The following is a 19737-nucleotide window of genomic DNA, read 5'->3' on the forward strand; positions in this document are numbered from 1 at the left end:
CAGGGGGGTTATATTCCCCCGCAAAAGTGGGTTTGGGGCCATTTGTTGTTCGCAGACCGCGACCGCGGGACTTTCGTACGCGGGACCGTTTTGAGGGCATTCGTGCATCCATCGTTACAGTGGCTTGATATCATGCACGACTGTGGTTGTAACAGCCAACAGGCGTGTTTATTCTTGCGGGGTAATATGTCATCCTCGTCTCGGGGGCTTGATCAGGAATGATGTGGAGTGGATCTATAATGAAGACGTAGGGTTGATTGGCTGGATGTGATTTCCTACACTTCCCCGGTCAACACGCGCAGGATTAGTTGAGTTGGGCTGCGGGTGGTTAATGTGGCGGGCCCCCGTATCAGCTACAGGGGCCTATCGAGAAATTCTTCAGACGAGCTTCTCAACATTCTCCTCTCCATATACGATCCGCTTTTTGCGTGCAAAGAATTCCAGCTCACTACTTCAGGTACATTACCAACAGCAGGTCAAAATGTAGCCAACGGTGGGAATTAGTTATAAGTTTTAGGCGAAGCTTGAATCTTAGTGGAACAGGCCCAAAGTAAACACAAAAGCAAAGCCCACCAATAAGTCGATAGGCAGCGTTATTTGCCCGTGGTCTCAGTAATGACGCAAATAAATCTGACAACTGATCCCAACTAAGATCATCGGGGAATGCCGTGTTCTTTTTGTCTCCTGTAAAGGAAATGGATTTCCCCCAGTCGGATACAATATTTCAGCAATAATCCTACACAAAAGTTCATTTGGGAGGCTCGTTTCGTGTTTTCAGAGTTAGGAATAAGATGGAACGAATCATCTGATTGAGTCAACGGTCGTAGGCTGAACATTGTGGAAATAATAATAATAAAAATACAAATAAAAAAGAAACAAGCGTCGCAAGCACAAAGGGGACGCATTATACTATGTAGTCTTGTAGTATTTCTAATCTATAAACGGGGACGTCACACTTCAAGTTATAATACTATTCCTCCCCAGGATCTATATTCTTGCAGCGCAGTAAAAATTCTGGGTCTTGTCATTGTCATGCCAGAATAAATATAAATCACAACTGATGTAATTATTCATAAGGATTTCCCGGCTCAAACTTCGGCCCCCACAGACCCTTCTCTTCCTTGACCTTCAACTGCAGGCCCTTCGTGATACCATAAACAGTCTTTAGTGTAGGTGTAGGGATATTCAATTTCTCTGCCTCACGCAATGGCTCAGAAACAATGTTCTCAATCTCCATAAGATTTCCCTTCTCATAGTCCTGGCACATACTCGGCTTGAAAGCTGTATCATTCGGATCCTGATGAGTGACAGCATGAATAAGATCAGGCTGCAGTGTAACTCCTTTAGCTTCGGCAACAGCCCGAATCTCCAGTACGATAGGCACAATCAAGTCATCAACGATATGTTTGCTCATTTTAATGCGAGGAACGTCCATGCGCAAGATAGTAGCCACGGGGTTCATTGATGCATTATACGCGATTTTGCGCCAGCGGATCTTGTCAATTTCAGGTGCGTAGATGACATCCAGTTTGCCGTCTGGGTTATATATCTGTACGTATTGCTTTGCGGCGGCTTCGGCGGCTTCAGTGGGAACTTGGGGACTGAAAAATGCGCCGATCTTCTGGCAATCGTCGTCGTCTGGTAGATCTCTGCAAGTGCTGTTTCTGTTGCACCGGTATATGCGACACTGCTAATTAGAGTGTTTGTTGGGAACCGGGTAATAAGAGGTTTCTCGATGTTGATGCCGTTTTGAGAAAGTACATTGGCTGTTTTGCCTGGGGTGACGGCTGGGGCAATGATGTCCGCAACTGTTGGAGGGGCATCAGGGATACTCTTGGTGGTGACGAGGATGTAGTCGAACGGTTGAGTGTCTTCTTTGGAGACATCTGGCACGCTCTTTGTAACTTTTAACGAGTTAGATTAGTTTCTCTGAAAAGAAATCGGATTTTGATTGCAAGTAAATTCGACGTACTGGCAGTTGGTTTCCAGGCCTTGATTTGACCAAATTGCACGGAGTCGATATCGATACCATTTTTCATTGCGGCCTCGTAATTCGATCGCATTACGGCCGTGACTTCAGCAAGGCCTCCCTTCTCCAGATGGTATGCCGATACGGTGCCTATGCCACCAGTGCCAACAAGGAGAACTCTGCTCTTGGTCATGATGAAATATAGTTGCTTTACATGAAAGTCCGCAGATTGAGGGCAATGGTTAAAAAGTAGCTGTGGCCAAGAAAAGCCAACTCGCTACTATATAGGTTTTGAGGGGCTGCGGGTTCATTAGTGTTTTGCTCACCCCGCTACGCGCTAATTGAATATAGGAAGTTATCGCCAGCAGATTAGGTGGGGGGGGGGGGGGGGGGTTTGGTTATGGATGACTTCTGTTCCGGGGGACAACTGCCACTTTGATTTCGGAAAGGCTTGCTGGTTGAAAATTAGCAACGATAAGGCTAGATCATGGTTTTCTTATTTGAATTTAGGTAATAAACTTTAAGTGCGATCTTCCTTCGACCCCTCGCGCTGCGCTGCCAGTTATTTCCTGTCACGTTTCCTGCGACATTGAATGAGCCTCTTCGGATATCATTGTACAACCACGGCAAAATAATCAAGAAAGAAAAAGAATTCGGCCTGCCATTTCGCTCAAAAAATCTCAATCACACCTTCTCTACGTGTAACGCGTCCGAGTTAGTCGTACCTTTATCCGAGTTCTCCGTGATGTTGTTTCGTTCGTTTTCATTCGAATCCGACGAATCATCGTTGAAACTGCGTTTCCCAACTCTAGTTCTCCACGCAGGCGTGTTAGAATTAAGAGATGCATCCACCTCCTCCAAAGTTCTTCCAGCAGTCTCTGGGAAACAAAAGAATACATGCACAGTCATGGCAAAGCAAAAAACACCGAAAATTAGGTAGGTCTTCCACTTGATGTTAACAAAAGCTGGCGGGGTATAATAGCTCAGAGCAAAATTGAAAATCCAGTTACTGGAAGTAGCAAGGGCGACAGCTTTGCCTCTTAGTCTCAGCGGGAAGAGTTCGGGAGGATAAACCCAGCTGATCGGACCCCAGCTCGGGGCAAACGAAGCGACGACTAGATATGAGCATGCAATAACGACTTTCGCTGGGCCCCCTGTGATAGACCAGCTTTCTTCAGGCACATTGTCTATGCCACCTGGCGGAGCTGCATGACCGTATCCTCCCATGAGCCCGGCACAAATAAACCACCAGACGGTTAAAGAGACACTGGCTGACAGTAGAATAACTCGGCGGCCTATGCGGTCAACAAGGAATAGCGTCGGAATTGTCATGATAACATTGATCACGTAACTGATGGAGGATGCCACCAAGTTTGAATTTCCACTGAGACCTGCCATGCCGAAGACGAATGTGATATCTGTTTCATGGTTTATTAGTTTCTTTGCCTCAACTTTATCAAATGGAAAGCGCATACTTACAGTACATGATGACATTAATTCCTGTCAGCTGAGACCATATCTGTACAAACATACCAATATGAACACGCCAAAGCATCTTTGGCTCAATAAGTTCACCGAATGAAACATCCGAGTGGAGACGCTCATCATCACAGGCCTCCCTAAGTTGTCTCATTTCTAAGCTCACAAAATCGTCGCTCTCATGCTTGCCAGAATGGATTAACTGTAAGATTTGTTGACATTCCTCCCAGCGATCGTTTCGTGCAAGCCACCGCGGAGATTCTGGTAGCCAGAACAGACCCACGATCAAAACAAATGCGGGTAACATTTGAATTCCCCATGGTACTCGGAAAGCAGCAGGCCCAGACATAAACGAGCACCCATATGAGACATAAAACATGATAAGAATTCCCCATGTAATAGCCCACTGTTGCGTACCTACAACAAGTCCTCTTCTATTTGGAGGCGCAAGTTCAGAAACATAGACCGGGACTTGTGCTGAACAAATTCCTACACAGACGCCATTGATAAAGCGGCCAACGATTAACATGGGGTAGTTCTGCGCTGCACAGGAGATAGCACTTCCAATCACCCAGATCACAGAGCCGATCTGGATTGAGGACTTGCGACCGAACCTATCGCTGAGAAATCCCGAGACAAGAGAGCCGACAAACGAACCGCCCGGCATAGATGCTGTTATTCCGCCTTGTACAGTAGAAGATGGGCCCGAGCAGTTGGGCGAGTCATTGAATGGGGGCCCATGAGGCCCTTGGTTGAAGTAGCATCTGTACTGATTTGTTCCAATGCTGATTTAATATTAGCTCATGATGTCGATTTGAAAGATTATTATGCTTTGAAACTCACATCGCGGACATAGAGGACAAATCGAAACCAAACAATGCCCCTCCGATCACGGATATTGCCGTGATAACATATAGATTTGTGATCATATCGTCGAGTTGAAAGTCAAAAGCTTTACTTCCAAGACTCTGTCATAAATTATGAAAATAAAAAGAAGACTCTTTCCCCAGTGTTAAAGCAAAGGAATTCGTGGATCTTAATATACAATCGACCTGCCCCAGATGTCAAGTTCCCCAGAAATGACGAGGCCCTAATTTCCCCAGATTTGAGCTCGTGGGGAGATTCCGGGGAAGTATCGGGGTGCGTTTACATCTATAGCCATACCTCCGGCCGCAGCTCTCGACTCTCACAGACGATAAAGTGAAAGTTCGGCATATTGGTGTTTTTCGGGGATGTTGCCCCACTTTTAAAACTCTATGGCGTGTCAAAGTCCAATGAGAACGTCATCTGAGAGGATGCGTAAATGTGGGGACGGCTATAGATGGAGTGTGGTTTACATGGTGATAACCTCGGATATGCGATGGAAAGTCTTTCCGGAATCAAGGAGGTACAATTTCCGTAGGCCCGCGAGTTTATGAAAGCGCAATTACCACAGGGTAGTCAGGCTATCCAAGCTTGACTAGTAATTTGGGCCAAATTCGGACTCTGCTTATAGGGACTTTTTCAACCAAGACGATATGGAATCATTGAGTATGATAGATGGCTGGCAAAAAAGAACTGAAATCATCATGAAAAGAAAACTTTATTAATTCAACTTCAAATGTCAGACACATCGGTTTGACCTCCACGGCTTTTTCTGGCGCTCCAACGGTCTTCAATAATGTAGAATATCATGGTATTTCTGAGCCATTCCTCATATACCACGCATGAAGTATCAGTGGACAGTGGCTTCGTGCTGTGCCACAATGCAACGCAGCTATGCGATAGCATTGTAACTGCAACGATGTCTTTAGGGTCTTTAGTGTACACATTCCAAGCGACTTGGTGTGTCTGAAAATGTGCTCGCGCCATAAGCGTTCCCGGAGGCGAGATGTGCATCGGCCACCACCAGGAAGAATGTCAAACAGTGACTGATCTGCAGCGAGACGGGTATAGAATAAAGTCAACCTGCGTAAAATTTCTTTTTAAATATTAGTCTCATTGTGGATCTTAGGCTCTGTTTGTTTGTTTTTTTCTTTATTTTCATCAATAAGAAACTAACCTCGAGTCATAACAGGATCTCTATTCTCTTGTTCACCTTCTTCCCATATATAATAACTACATACGTACAGGTTCTGGTGAGTACTCATTATTGGAAAGCCAAATATTTGTCAGGGTGTGGTGGACCTCATCCGTTATGTTCCTCGGGGTGTATCTTCTCAGTACGGAATATCAAGCCTTCGGTTACAGATGGTTCAAGACCCGTTCATGTGGGGAATCAATATCGGTTATAGAAGCTCTCAAACTTTGAATCTTCTTTCATGATTTATTCATTCCGCTCTAAATATTAGCCTTCTATAGGTAGATACCACGAAATTGGAAGCAAATCTACATAGTGCTGACGTAGCCAGAGTACAATTGGGTTGATGGAAGGATGCGGGAAATGAAGAGTCCTGTGTACCCACCGGCCACAACCTCAGTCCAAGGCATCGTCTAACTTCACTGCTCAGGTGTTCCAACAAACTTTCGGCAATGGGCGGATTTAAAAAAGTGCTTTCAGTTGCCCTGTGTTGATGTCTTTACTCTATCGTATGAAAGGATCATGCGGGGTTCGATTGGCATGAGTTCTATATAAGCGATACCCCGCACTATTCGAGCTACCTGAAATCCAAAAGATCATTATCCAAACCCTGGAAGTCTGTAAGCGAGGCATTTATCAAATAAATCAACGGAAAACTTGAATACATTCAGCATGTCGACCACCACCACCACGGGTACTACTCGGAACACCACCCAATTCTCTCATATCTCCGTGAGACCACTTCACTCTACTTTCGCTGCTGAAGTTAGTGGTGTAAATTTTGCGTCTCCTTTGAGTGACGAAGTGTTCCAAGAGATTTATCAAGCTGTAACCAAGGTATATTCCAGTCCATCCCACTTGAGGTTCCTCGCGATTTTGATCTGACGAGCTCTTGCAATCCAGTATGGAGTTGTAGTCTTTCGCAGCACTGGTCTGAATGATGAAGGGCACATTGATTTCTCTCGAAAATTTGGAGAGTTGGATGATGTGACCCCATACATTACCAAGGGTCGTCAAAACCGACTCAAACATATTGAACTTTTCGATGTCAGTAACGTCGAGGCCGACGGAACTATTCTCAACCCCGACAGCTTCCGCGGACAGGCCAACAGGGTACGTCTCACAAATCATTCCTATCAAGATGTATTTGATTCTGATGACAATTCTTGCATAGGGAAATGATCTTTTCCATGTTGACTCGAGCTTCAACCCTCGTCGCGCCGGGTACTCGTTACTTCTGGCACACGAGCTTCCTCCACGCGGTATGGGCGGTCACACTGCATTTGCAGACACACGAACAGCCTTTGAAAGCCTCTCTCCGGAACTCAAAGAAGAACTTCTAGCCAAGGACTATGTGGCCTGTCACTCGATGTTCCACTCTCGAAAGCTGGCTGCGCCCGGGGCCTTCGCTGACCTAGAGCCCCTTGATTACCCCATGGGACGACACAAGCTCGTGCAGCACCATGAAGCCTCCGGCCGTATGAACTTGTACATTGCAGCACATGTTCACCATCTTGAAGGTGTTGCTTCCGAAAAATCGCAAGAGCTGTTTGACAAGCTGTATAATTATGCCAAACGCGATGAAAACACAGTCGAAATCGAGTGGCAGAACGTTGGTGATCTGGTCATCTGGGATAACACTTGCACAATGCACCGGGCTGTTGGAGGTCCTTTCCTTCGCAAGTACAAGCGCGATATGAGACGGACTACTGTGCATGATTCGAGTTCTACTGCGTGGGGATTGAATGAGCATACCAACGTCCGACAAGGCCTTCCTTGAATTTGCAAATTGTACATCCAATATTTCCAGTGTTTTTTAGTACGTTAGCTTTGAATAATTCAGTATCAATCAATTGGTAAATTCAATTTTGTCATATTTGCTTTTTGACCTCCTAGGAATAACACCGAGGCATTTGTTTTCCATTGGCTTAGACCGCTCCATACTAGTGATCGGCTTAATTCTTTATGTGTACAAATTCTCGGTTAGTAGCTCTCGTCGCTGTATTATGTTTATAGTATACTACGTTGAAGAGTTCGTTTCTTAATATTCAACGAAAGATAGTTGGGCGTTTGAAGTTTTCCTGAATATCCTACAGTAGATAACTCCAGGGTTCAGTACGGGGGACCATAGCGGCCAGAGGGTTTTTAGGCCTCATCCTCAACCCCAACCTCTCCCCTTCCTCCATTTCTTCCTATTTTTCTCTCTTTTCCATCCGGATAAACTTCTATCGGCAAGTTTGATTTATCAATATCTAGAACGCGTCTTTGTGTTCACAGGTTGTGTCTAAATCTATCCAGGGCCGATATCAAATGCATTTGATTAAAAAACTTTAAGGTGTGGAGGCTGCTGCTTACCATGATACTGGTAGCCTATTGCGGATTAACACCATTCAGCTTGTGAATTCCGAACAATTTTACATCTCGTTATGAATAAATATAGCAACTTGAATCTAATCAAATCTATCTCCAGGGTTATATTATTATATCCCCTTAGAACGGCTATGTACATGAGCACAAGTCTAACACCACCCGTCCCTGCAGCTTTCCTTCCTTCATTTCCTTGAAGACACTGCCAATATTTTCAACTTTCTCAAGGCGGAACGGGGTTGTCGCAACTCGCTTGGCCATATTCAATGTTTCAATAGCGTCCCGGCGATTTCCCACGGTACTTCCAACGATTGCCAGCTGCTTTCCAACCAGTGCATGAGGAAAGGCGTTTGCGATTGGCTTCGCATCATATGGAACACCCACGCAAACAAGTGTACCGTTAAACTTCAAATAGGACAATGCCTCACCATATGCAGCGTTACTGGCGCTGCAAATTACAGACGCCGCAGCTCCCACACCACCGGTAATTTTCAAAATCTCATCAGCAACGCTCTTGCCATCGGCTGTTGGATACTTTGAAATATCAACAAAAGCCTCAGCACCGCATTGTTTCACAAATTCTTCTTTGTGCCCCATATCCAAACCAATGATCCTGTATCCCATTCCTCGGCCTCCAAGTTGCACTGCGAGATGGCCAAGTCCACCACCGGCTCCGGCAATGACTACCCAATCTCCAGCTTGAGCCCTACTTTTCTTGAGAGCCGAGTATACAGTCACGCCACCACAGAGCAGAGGTGCCGCAATCTCACTGGAAAGTCCATCTGGGATGGGTGTTACGTAGTGTGCGGGAGCCAGGGCATATTCTTGGAATGTACCAGGACATGTAAATCCGGATATCACTGCATTGTCACACACACCGTCTGCTCCGGCTAAGCAAGGCATGCAGTTTCCACATGCTGACGCGATCCACTTGATTCCTACACGATCGCCAATCTTGACACCTGAAGCCTCGCATGATTGTCCTAGCTGGGCAACAATGCCGACGCCCTCGTGGCCACCAATTTGTCCGGCTTTGATGGTTTCGGGGAGCCAACTCCACTAGGAAACGCGATGTTAATTATGTCTTCCAGTGGATAGTTCTTGTTCTTGGATTTAACGACATACGGTTTTTGTCATGAGACTAAGGTCGGAGTGACATACTCCAGAATGGGTCCTGTATTGATATGTCAATATTCTTACGTTCACCTGGTATCGGGTAGCTTCACTTACATTTTGATCAGAATCTGCCCAGGTCCTGGGGTGGGAGTGTTCACTTCCACTATGCTCGTGGAAATTTCTCCAGGCTTATCGTAGACGATAGCCTTGTGGGTTATGGGAATCTGCATTTTGGACAAGTGAACGATTGAGATGGATTTTCAGTTCTTGATGGCGAAAGAGGCAAGCAAAGACATAAAAAAATTTGAATTTTTGTCAACAGCGACTGCTGCACTTTATACGGTGTTAAATTCATCCATTCCATTTCCAATCCCGTTGAAAACGACCTCGGGAGAAGATTGTGGAGACATGGTCCGGGGTATGGAGTAATGGGCCCATACTAATTTTTCCATCTACAGCCGTCGTCCGACGGTCCAAAATACATACCACTCCTTACCACCCTCCACAAGTCTCTATTTTACGGCACGGCTATAGATGCGTGGGAAGAAACCATTGCAATGGAATTCCCCGGCGTTTTCATGCGAAGAGGTGCGTGCTGAGAATCCACACGAGCATCCATCCATAAAATGGGTCCTTACGTGTGGACCAATACTTAAACCACCCTCACTTCCATTACATTTGAATTCAAACACCTGACAAGATTCACATTACCCAAAATGACACGAACGGATCTCAATTTCGAAGTTTTCTGCAACATCGTCAATGGCGAGCGCCGCAGCTCCGACAAAACAACATCCAGCGTCGATCCTTCGACGGAGTCCAAGCTATGGGACGTACCTGTAGCCAGCCCACAAGACATTGAGGATGCTATCCGCTCCGCGAATGAAGCCTTCAAACTCTGGTCCGCCACACCCTTTGAAGAGCGAATCAACAAGCTAGCACAATGGAGGGATCTCTACATGTCATATATGGAAGACTTCACCAAGTTACTTATGGCGGAGTGCGGAAAGCCATATGCTGTGGCATCCGGCGAGGCAAATGAGATTTTGGCTCTCTTCAAGCACAATCTTGAGCTTCGCATTCCAGAAGAGCGAATTGAGGACGAGACACGTATTCAGACTACTCGGCATGTTCCTGTTGGTGTCGTTGCCGCCATTTGCCCATGGAACTTCCCTATGGTTCTCTCGGTCGGAAAGATCATACCTGCTTTGTTGACCGGATGTACTATCATTGTGAAGCCGTCACCCTTCACACCTTACTCTGCACTCAAGATGGTCGAGCTTGCCCAGCAGATATTCCCTCCCGGTGTGGTGCAAGTTATTGGTGGCGACGATTCTATTGGTCCCGCACTTGTTAATCATCCCAATATCAACAAAATCGCTTTTACGGGGTCCAGTGCTACCGGGAAGAGAATCATGGCCTCCGCTGCTGGAACCTTGAAGCGCGTGACTCTGGAGTTGTAAGTACATTCTTCGCAAAACTTATTCAACCCCACTTTTGCTAATAATTTTCAGGGGTGGCAATGATCCAGCTATCATTTATCCCGACGCTGATATCGAGAAGACTGCCCCAGAAGTCGTTCAAGGATGCTTCGTCTTCACTGGCCAAGTCTGTGTCGCCACAAAGCGCGTATATGTCCACGAGAGTATTTATGACCCTTTTCTACAAGCCATGGTTGATGCCGCTTCCCGGTTGGTTGTTGGAAAGGCAAGTGATCCTACCACGACGATGGGTCCCATGCAAAACAAAATGCAATACGAGAAGGTAAAAGAATTGATCAAAGACAGCGAAGCCCAAGGATACAAGTTTGCTCTTCCACCCCAATCCATTGCCTCCGACAAAGGATTTTACCTCGCCCCAAGTATTGTCGACAACCCACCTGCAACATCTCGAATTGTCACCGAGGAGCAATTTGGTAAGCCCCACGCATTGAATGCGGATATCTTCACTCTTTGTCTTACATCAAGTTCTAACATTTTTGAAAATCAGGCCCAATTGTGCCGGTTCTCAAGTGGTCCGACGAGGCGGATGTTATCGCCAGTGCAAACGGAACTACCTCCGGACTCGGCGCTTCGGTGTGGAGTGGTGATGCCGCTCGTGCGGAACGAGTTGCTCGATCAATGCAAGCTGGAAGTGTTTTTGTAAATTCTTGGGCGAAGACAACACCCCGCGCAATGTTGTCAGGACACAAGGAGAGTGGGCTGGGAGGGGAATGGGGCTCCACTGGATTTCTCGAATACTGTAACACCCAAGTTGTACATGTTTTTAAATAGCCCTAGTGTAGTAAATGAATCTGATTAGACGGATTCTATTGCGAGATTTTTCTTATTTTTATTTGATAGAAGATGTGTGCTTTCAGATCCACTAGCTGCGTAGCGAAGATGCCTCTCTGCTCTACTTCATCCTCTTTCTCGGGTAGCCCAGTCCATCTAGCTGTATAAAGATCTATTCGGTATGATTGTAAAAGATAAGGTCAAAGTATATTTAAGTATAAACTGAGAGCAAAATCCGGCAAGAGATGAGCAATAAATCGAAATGGGAAAGACTGTTAAAGCTAGGACCATGGGTGAGATTGGACAACGCCACGGCTGGTTCCATCTATTGCCGAGGATTATTCAAATGTGGGGAAGCAGCACTTGACGTTCCCCAGATCGGATTTGCCCCGACTCCAAACTCCTCCCACTTCACCATCACGATTATACGGACAAGTACAATGACTCGCAGTCAAAACGTTCGTGCTTACCGTGCATGTCAACGATGTCGTCAACGAAAGCTCAAATGTGATCAGTGAGTGGATATATGTACCTCTGAGTCTGTTCTAAATATTTCCCAAGAAGCCTTCCCGCTAACATTACGGAGGACAAACGCACCGGACGGAGCATCAATCTCATGTGTACAATGCCTCCGAGCTGGGAATGAATGTGTACTTGCCGGATCGCGGCGAGGGGGCGACTTCTCACGATTTCGTGGGTCGCAACAGAAGCAGAACTCCACACCAGTCGTCCGCCGCCCGGGAATAAAGCAGAGGTCTACCGATCGACCAAACAAAGACTCAGGGAAAGGAGATGAGGATCCGATATACGCCGAGCTCACTAATCCAGGCGATGCTCTCCAGATACTTGCTCGGCTTGCAGCGAACGATCACCGAGTTTCCAATTTGCCCAACTCCACGGCTTCAGATGCATTTGGCTCTTCTGTTTCGGATGGACCACCGAACGTGGCATCCGCAGGGAGTAGTCCTGCAAATCCGATAGCACCTCCTATGCTGCAGTCGACGCTTTCCGAAACAGAAACATTGGTGATTGGTGTGTTGGGTATAGACACGGTGAACATCTTGGTCCAACAGTAAGAACCATAACTATCTCGCTCAAAAGCATTCACCTTTCTAACGTGTTCATATTTAGTTACGCAGCCACATACCACACATTCTGCCCCCTCGCAACGAGAAAAGTCATAGCAACAACCGATCCGCGCAAAACAGCAGTAGAGGAGCCCTTCCTCTTGACTGTAATCTTGACCATCGCATCCAAAGATGAGACCGCATACAGAGAGATCCATCAACACTGTTGGAAATATTTGAAAAGGCACTTGCTTGACGTATTACTTGCCACACCGGCGACTTTGAGGGTGGGATCAGTCGAGGGTCTTTTGCTTCTCGCAGAGTGGGTTCCCTACTTACAGCTGGAAACATGCTCTTATCCCAATATGTTCCCGATGAACCTCAGTGCTGTGGAAGATAACATGGCTTGGTCTCTTATTGGACAAGCAGTGAGGCATTCCTATCTGCTCCGTCTAGATAAGGCATCCTTTCGGGAGACAGCAATGGGCGAGACGCAGGAACTAGAGAATCGAAAGCTATTAGCATGGATATGTACGTCTGCCCATCCCCTGTTTCTAACTTGTACAGTGTCTTATCTGTTATTGCAGTTGTGTACATCTCCGACCGGCAGATATCTGTCCGAATGGGTCAATCTTTCTGGTCCCGCGGGCCATCTCTTTCCACAAACTTCACGGCGAACGACTTCCCAAGTCTTCGGCTTCCAGCAGATGCAGAGCACAAATATGCACATGTTCTTCAGGCTACAATAGAGCTCACTCAGCTTCTCCATAATGTGCATGACATACTGTACGCATCCAAAGAACGCAGAGCCCAAATGGTACGACGGGGAGACTACAATCGCTATCTCGATGATTTCCGACAGTCCATCGCAGCATGGGAAGAACGATGGGATAGTCTTGAAGCATCGCCAAAGCTAAACAGCACTATGCACATATTCAAAGAATATGTCCGTTTATATGCGAGTGCTTTCTCCTTCCAGTCACTTCTTTCAAAAGCTATGCATCTTGACCGAAGAGAGCCAGGCCCTCTCACATCAGGGCCAAACGATGTCGCCTCACTGTTCCCGCGAGGAATCTTGTCCACTGCAGAGGGCACATACATTCTTGAATCAGTGGATGCTGCTCGAAGAATTCTAACAATAGCGGTCCAGACGAGCTCTGAAGCACAGATTCGCTATATGCCATTCCGATTTTACGTGTAAGTTTCCCTATATCTCTTTCGTACTTGGTGTTGAGACATATATTTCCGCTTCTCTTCGCACACTTTGACTAACTCTGTCTTATATAGGTACACCGTCTACTCCGCCGTTTTCCTATACAAAGCCGACGTATTCGGTGCGCTAGTGAGCACGGAATATACAGAGATAGCCTACTTGGTTCAACAATACATTCAAGCGCTGGAGCAAGCAGCGATCAGCGAGTTCCATATTGCTAGCCGTTTTGCAAGCTTGCTCAAGCGTATGTGGGCTTCCGACAGGCAGCAATCTTCTAGAGGGAGAGACGCGCCTTTCGATGTCATGAACAGCATCAGCCGTCTCCGACAGCCACCGCAGGCTTACGAGCCTCTTCAAAATATTGACACGATCGACGATCGGAACCGCCGTTATGCTCCATTTGATACGAGACTTCCAGAGCCGTGCTTTATTCCTACACCTGATTTCAATATGTTTTGTCCCGAGTTCTCAAGCCTAGAGTCTGAGTTAGTAGAGCTTGGCATGGGATCTCTCAATGATTCTCTATGAATGAAGCAAAACTTCTGCGTTCATGTAAAAGATCCAGACATTGAAAGTGCTTTTACAGTCTTTTTTCCTTCTTTTTCTCTCTCTTCTTTCTTCGGCTACTTTTTATGTATCTTGCGTTTCACCCGGAGACATTGGTAGATTATTGTAAAACAAGCGAAGGGTCCCATACATCGCTCATAAATCGCTGGATGATAAGCCAGCACCATAGATGACGCGTGTAGAAGGGACTAGGGGATATTGTGGAGTCTGTACTCGCAACTAAACGCGTTGACGCACATGTCAGAAGCTCTTCTGGACAGACTCGACTACGTCAAGCTGCAAGGGGGAGAAATGCAGCGGTGGTAGAAATGTTGCTTCGATCAGGCCTCATTGATATTCATGCAAGGGATCTCCTCAATCGAACACCTCTATTATTAGCTGCAGAGTCGGGGCATGAATCTGTTGTGGAACTATTGCTGGCAAAAGGAAATGAAGATTTGAATGTTGAGGAAAATAGGCATGGCCGAACGGCGCTCATGAAGGCAGCAGAGGAGGGCCATAAACGCATTGTGAAACGATTACTTCAGATGGAAGACATCGACGTGGAGGGCTGTGATTACGAGGGAAATACAGCATTAGCACTTACTGTTCGAAATGGCCATAAAGCGGTGGCCAAATTGCTGCGAAGGCATACCGAGTCCCGGTAGCTGATCTGCAAAGTCTATCTAAAATTTCACTATCATACCCGCTGCATTTCATATCTATTCTGGCTTCAAGGTTTAACTCTAGGGCGCGTGGAGGATCCAGCACGCTATGCTGCACAGCATACAATGGAAAACAAGTACATTACGTTCAATGGCCCCTAACGAGGACCCCGGGTCCGTACCGTAGTCGCTGGATGGGGCGTTGGGGACAACGAAGCCCCTGTCAATGGGTGATCCACATCATTTTCATAAGGCAAATTTCTCCTTTTTCCTAGACTTATTCATTTTCCCCGTCCCATTATTTACTTTAACCATTTTGAAAATTATTAGCTCAGCTTCATGGTCATATGAAAGGTTCTCAAAAATATTAATTCCTGCCGTGTCTAGGCGAGGTCACTTGCATATGCGAACACGAACAGGTTATTTTGTGCAAACCATAACCCCTATTCCTAATTAAGCTTCCAGGATTTAGCTTGATCCACATATCTGCCGATCCCTGCACACAAGCTCTGAATTGGCATCTAGTCAGCCAGTCCGACTGGCCATGCCTTGCATTGTTACGCTACTCGGAGTACTAGCTATAATCAGCTCTCAGGGTGGAGAGGTCACGACTGATCAACAAAAAGTGACAAGATGCCGAACTCTTCCGACGGGAATTGGCCGAGTTGGGCTGTATCTATGAGACCGAGCCCTTTTCGACAATCCTAAGATACTCCACAGAAATTACAGGGCTTATGGAACGATTTCAATCTACAAAAACAGCAACTTTAGGAGTTACTGGCACAAAAAATATGGAGCTTCAGAAAAATATGATCTGGACAATGGGTGAGACCGGCATCAGCCGTGTCGTTGTCCACTTTACGGAGCATCTAAGATCCACATTGGGGGCCGCTTCAACACGCCACCATGGACCGTGACTCGGCAAGATCCACATGTTGCAACCTTCCCTGGCAATTGGAGAAATGATGTGCTCCGTGTGTAGCGCTTGGGGTCGATCGGAGGATTGCTCTTGTAGATCTCAAGATGGCAGATTTTTTTAATTGTTTTCCGTCGCGATCTATTGCCGAACGATTGAATTTTCATAATCTGTGTTTTCATTCATACCAGCAAATATGGAAGACACAGTATCGAAAACATTGGCGACCTTCATGGAGGAAGATGGAGGGTTTCCTAATGACAACATCTTCAACACACTTCTCCCAATTGCTCGTGAAATAGACCAAGCCATCTTTCATGACCCCACGAAGGGCGTCAATGCCACATATGACCAATTCATCACTGATGTGATTCATACGCGCCACCAATTGAGACAACATCTCTCGACATACCTTGACCCTGAAAATCCCACAATCTTTGGGGACTCAGTGTTGATTTGCACATTATCCCACGCCAACTACGAATATGCAGTTGCCGCATTCGCAATTCTAGCCCTTGGAGCGACACTTGTGCCCATACGTACGTGAATCCGCGGCTCTAGCCACAACAGTTCCTTGAACAAATCCATGCAGACAAAAACTAACCTTTTCAATTTTTCAGCAACAAATACCAGCCCCGAGCTTCTTCTGCACCACCTTCGCAGAAGCCCCGTCAAATATGTCCTTGCGAGCGCCGACTTCCGCGAAACAGCAAGCCAATTTCAGGCATTCGCAAACCAGAACTTTCTCCCAGAAATCCGAGTCGAGTCAATCCCAACCATGAACACCTGCCCCGCCACCTTATGGGATCTACCAAACCTCCCAATTTCCGAAAAAACTACCATTCCAGAATCCCGTCCCGGTATCATCTTCTTCTCCTCGGGTTCAACCGGAGTACCCAAAGGCATCGTTCACAGCCGAGCCTATTTCTACGACCGACCTCGTCTTGACTCCGATGAAGGCTTCTTCGTCCATCGACCTGCCAGTTGGCTCGCAGGAACAATGCCACTAGTAGCTGCCATTCTGGGCGGTGCCCGTGCCGAGATTATTAGCCCTTATGCGCCGGGTCAGGAATTTTGGGATCGTCTACGAACGGATAAAGTCACTAGAATTACTTCGACGGTAGTGCTCTGGGAGAAGCTGGCTCACCATTTCAAGGATCATCTTATGGATCACCCTGAGAGGGAAGATTATGTTGCTGGGCTGCATCATTTGCGTTCTCCTATGATTGGTGCTAGCGTACCGGTTCCTTCTTTATTGAATTTCTATCGTCATGAATTGAAAAAGCCACTTTCGCATCGGTATGGCTCGACGGAAACTGGCAAGCTAATCGCTGGAATGACGGATGAAGAGGATGCCAGTATTGAGGAGCATGTGAGTACATACAACAGCTTGGTGATTCAAGGTCAAATTTCGGTTAACAAATAAATTTAGCGATGCATTGGGAGACAGCTATTCCCAGAACACCCTTTCAAGATTTCTGATGAGGGAGAATTGTTAATTGGAGGATTGACGACTCTTCTTGGGTATGTCAAGGTTTCCAATTTCTACTCTACGTCCTCGGATTTTAACCTTCTTCAGATATTTGAACGACGAAGCTGCAACCAAGAAAGCTATCGATGAAGAAGGATGGTTCCATACAGGAGACTTATGTCACAAAAATGGAGATTATTATTTCTTCGACGGTCGGGCATCTGCAGACTGTGAGTCTCACCCATTATTCCCATCAAACCTCTACTAACAATACGCAGTCATCAAAACTGCTGGCGGTCCAGTCCCAGTGTGCCAACTCGAAGATGTGGTTCAAAACCTTAAATACTTCAAAATGGCATACGTTATCCCCGTAGAGGATGAAGTGGTGGGACGAAGAGTTGGAGTTATTGCTCGACCTGCCGCAGAACCAGTTGATATTCACAGAGTACGAGCTGATCTCGCAGCTCTAGTTCTGCCTCACATGCTTCCCAGTGCGTTACGTTTACTTGAGGAACATGAGACCATGCCATTAACGTACACGGACAAAATTTCGAAGAAGGGAGTTATGAAGAAGTTCTTCGCTTGCGATGCCGAAGGGAAGCTCCCGCAGGATGTGGAGTTGATAGATCTCGAGTTCAAATAATCAGATTGCAAGAAAAGTTTTTATATTATGGTATCAATGACATTTAACTTTTATCTGGGGTTAAATTACATTTTAATCCATCCCAACTCGACTTTTTCTTAATTTCTCCCCGTATTTGTAGAAGAAAAGAGGTGAGAAGCCGAAGATAATGGCTAGGAATGCAAGTAATGTGTTACCCCATCCTAGGCCTATCCGGTCATAGAGACCTAGTCCTCCGAGAGGAACGAGACCACCAGCAAGACTGCGAACAAGACTATTAGCTGCAAGGGCACTAGATGCGTAAACAGTAAACCCGTCGACAAGGTAAGTTTGGATAGCAGCCTAAGAGGCCCATTAGTTTGAAGAACAATGTTAATCAAGGGGTAAAGGGACGTACAAAACATCCCATCAGACTGAATCCACAGAACCCAGTTCCAATAATAGGCACTATCCAATGAACATGGTATTGTGCTGTCCACCCGTAAATGATGAGCCCGATTGGCATCGCAATAGCGCTGGGCAATAATGCAGGCAATCGATATCTAGTCAAAGAAATCAATAAGTCAGAACATGGCACTGTTATCCGAAGATAGGTATTCAACATACTCAGGCTTCATTACTTGATGCTTTTCAGTCAGTTTAGCAGATATCTGATCGCTATATCGACCAAAGAGTGCCATTCCTAAGGCACTCCCGACACCAAGCCCCAAATACGAAAGACCAGCAATTCCCTCCTTGAACCCATATGTGTCCTGGAAGACAATAGAAAAGGTCGTAAACAAGACGTAGATGATACCATACACAACAGCCATGTATAATGAAGTTCCAAGGATGATAGGGTTGAAAAGCATACGAATTGGCCGAGTGATAGAAGTTAATAAGAGGTGGCGTAAGCTTTTCGGCGATTTGCCTTTAGCTTGATATAGATCGCCTGTCTCCCGGCTCAGTTTGCGAGCTTTCCATTCCAGCAAAACAGGAGAATAAGTTTCTCGAAGAAAAGCGAAACAACAGATATTGGTCACGCCGCTCTGTCATATTTTAGAATAAAATCTCCAATTGGAGGGAATTTAAGGACAATTTTGTAACATACCATAATTGTCAAGATCCAAAAGATCCATCTCCAGCCTTTAGCCTCTGCCAGGAATCCACCCACCACGGGGCCCAAAACAGGGCCCATCAGCATACTTGCGGAGAAGATACTCATGATTCTGAAAGATACGTTAGATCTTCTTGCTCACATCTAGACTGAATGTCGATTATCGTATTTAGCCAAGATAGTCTCATGGAACGTACAATCCTCGTTTTTGGGGAACGACAAGATCCGCAATAGTGCCCCCACCATTCGTCAGAGGCGCACCTCCAAAAAAGCCCGCAGCAACACGAAAAGCTAACAAGGCGCCAATATTTGGAGACAATCCACAGCATGCCGTGAAAACTGTGAAAAGAATATTTGAGACATGATAAATTATGTTACGGCCGTATACCTCAGAAAGAGGAGCAAGGATTAAGGGGCCTAGACCGAAGCCGATAATCTAGAGAGATGAGCGGATGAAGTGAAGAAATCCCATGAATCAGCTGTTACTTACATATATTGAGACTGTAAAGCTAAGAATTGTATCGGATGTGCCTGGAAAGTCTTTGCCAATGTTTAGCAAGGCCGGGGACATCATAGACGAGGCGAATGGCCTAGTAAGACCCAACTGTCAGCAAGAAGGCCATACCGAGGTTGAAAGATCAAATAAACCATACGTTGTGAACCTCATAGCACAAACAGCAGTGATAATTCCTCTCTTCTTCCATTTTGGCCAATTGATCGGTTTGTTGGGGTCACCGGGGCCGTCCCAGTCCACCTCGTGGACAACTTGTCCAGCGTCTTCCTCTAGATCGGAGATAGAGTTGGACATTATGCTGGCACTGTTTCCCGATGTCTAAGTGAAGGCAAACGTAAAAGCCCGAAAGTTTCTCTATTAAAAA

At 46.2% G+C, this 19737-nt stretch overlaps 8 protein-coding genes across 8 annotated transcripts; 4 read left to right on the plus strand and 4 right to left on the minus strand.

The window, feature by feature from the left end:
- Positions 1-1066: 1066 nt before the first annotated feature.
- Positions 1067-2162, minus strand: N7478_008216 (ketopantoate reductase family protein; the record flags this gene model as incomplete). The annotated part of the gene is made up of 3 exons (XM_056924430.1): positions 1067-1649; positions 1715-1904; positions 1973-2162. 3 exons carry the CDS (start codon positions 2160-2162, stop codon positions 1067-1069), a joined length of 963 nt encoding a protein of 320 aa, XP_056777156.1.
- A 491-nt stretch (positions 2163-2653) lies between these two features.
- Positions 2654-4377, minus strand: N7478_008217 (sugar porter family MFS transporter; the record flags this gene model as incomplete). Its single annotated transcript, XM_056924431.1, has 3 exons — positions 2654-3387; positions 3449-4233; positions 4292-4377. 3 exons carry the CDS (start codon positions 4375-4377, stop codon positions 2654-2656), a joined length of 1605 nt encoding a protein of 534 aa, XP_056777157.1.
- Positions 4378-6179: 1802 nt separating this feature from the next.
- Positions 6180-7287, plus strand: N7478_008218 (TauD/TfdA dioxygenase family protein; the record flags this gene model as incomplete). Its single annotated transcript, XM_056924432.1, has 3 exons — positions 6180-6344; positions 6411-6620; positions 6682-7287. 3 exons carry the CDS (start codon positions 6180-6182, stop codon positions 7285-7287), a joined length of 981 nt encoding a protein of 326 aa, XP_056777158.1.
- Positions 7288-8006: 719 nt separating this feature from the next.
- On the minus strand, positions 8007-9220 carry N7478_008219 (zinc-dependent alcohol dehydrogenase; the record flags this gene model as incomplete). Its single annotated transcript, XM_056924433.1, has 3 exons — positions 8007-8933; positions 9000-9048; positions 9105-9220. The coding sequence occupies 3 exons, from the start codon at positions 9218-9220 to the stop codon at positions 8007-8009; spliced, it is 1092 nt and encodes a 363-aa protein (XP_056777159.1).
- Positions 9221-9706: 486 nt separating this feature from the next.
- N7478_008220 (uncharacterized protein) lies at positions 9707-14071 on the plus strand (the record flags this gene model as incomplete). The annotated part of the gene is made up of 8 exons (XM_056924434.1): positions 9707-10449; positions 10505-10905; positions 10980-11231; positions 11715-11777; positions 11825-12335; positions 12395-12861; positions 12918-13527; positions 13618-14071. The coding sequence occupies 8 exons, from the start codon at positions 9707-9709 to the stop codon at positions 14069-14071; spliced, it is 3501 nt and encodes a 1166-aa protein (XP_056777160.1).
- A 347-nt stretch (positions 14072-14418) lies between these two features.
- N7478_008221 (ankyrin repeat domain-containing protein) lies at positions 14419-14757 on the plus strand (the record flags this gene model as incomplete). The annotated part of the gene is made up of 1 exon (XM_056924435.1): positions 14419-14757. One exon carries the CDS (start codon positions 14419-14421, stop codon positions 14755-14757), a length of 339 nt encoding a protein of 112 aa, XP_056777161.1.
- A 1109-nt stretch (positions 14758-15866) lies between these two features.
- Positions 15867-17784, plus strand: N7478_008222 (class I adenylate-forming enzyme family protein; the record flags this gene model as incomplete). The annotated part of the gene is made up of 5 exons (XM_056924436.1): positions 15867-16209; positions 16291-17042; positions 17103-17194; positions 17250-17371; positions 17420-17784. The coding sequence occupies 5 exons, from the start codon at positions 15867-15869 to the stop codon at positions 17782-17784; spliced, it is 1674 nt and encodes a 557-aa protein (XP_056777162.1).
- A 72-nt stretch (positions 17785-17856) lies between these two features.
- Positions 17857-19667, minus strand: N7478_008223 (MFS transporter; the record flags this gene model as incomplete). The annotated part of the gene is made up of 7 exons (XM_056924437.1): positions 17857-18105; positions 18161-18305; positions 18370-18791; positions 18854-18971; positions 19057-19295; positions 19350-19449; positions 19513-19667. The coding sequence occupies 7 exons, from the start codon at positions 19665-19667 to the stop codon at positions 17857-17859; spliced, it is 1428 nt and encodes a 475-aa protein (XP_056777163.1).
- Positions 19668-19737: the final 70 nt, after the last annotated feature.

This window comes from Penicillium angulare, assembly GCF_028827245.1.
Source record: "Penicillium angulare strain IBT 27051 chromosome Unknown utg000005l_segment0_segment0, whole genome shotgun sequence".
In the NCBI taxonomy this organism is placed as follows: domain Eukaryota; kingdom Fungi; phylum Ascomycota; class Eurotiomycetes; order Eurotiales; family Aspergillaceae; genus Penicillium; species Penicillium angulare.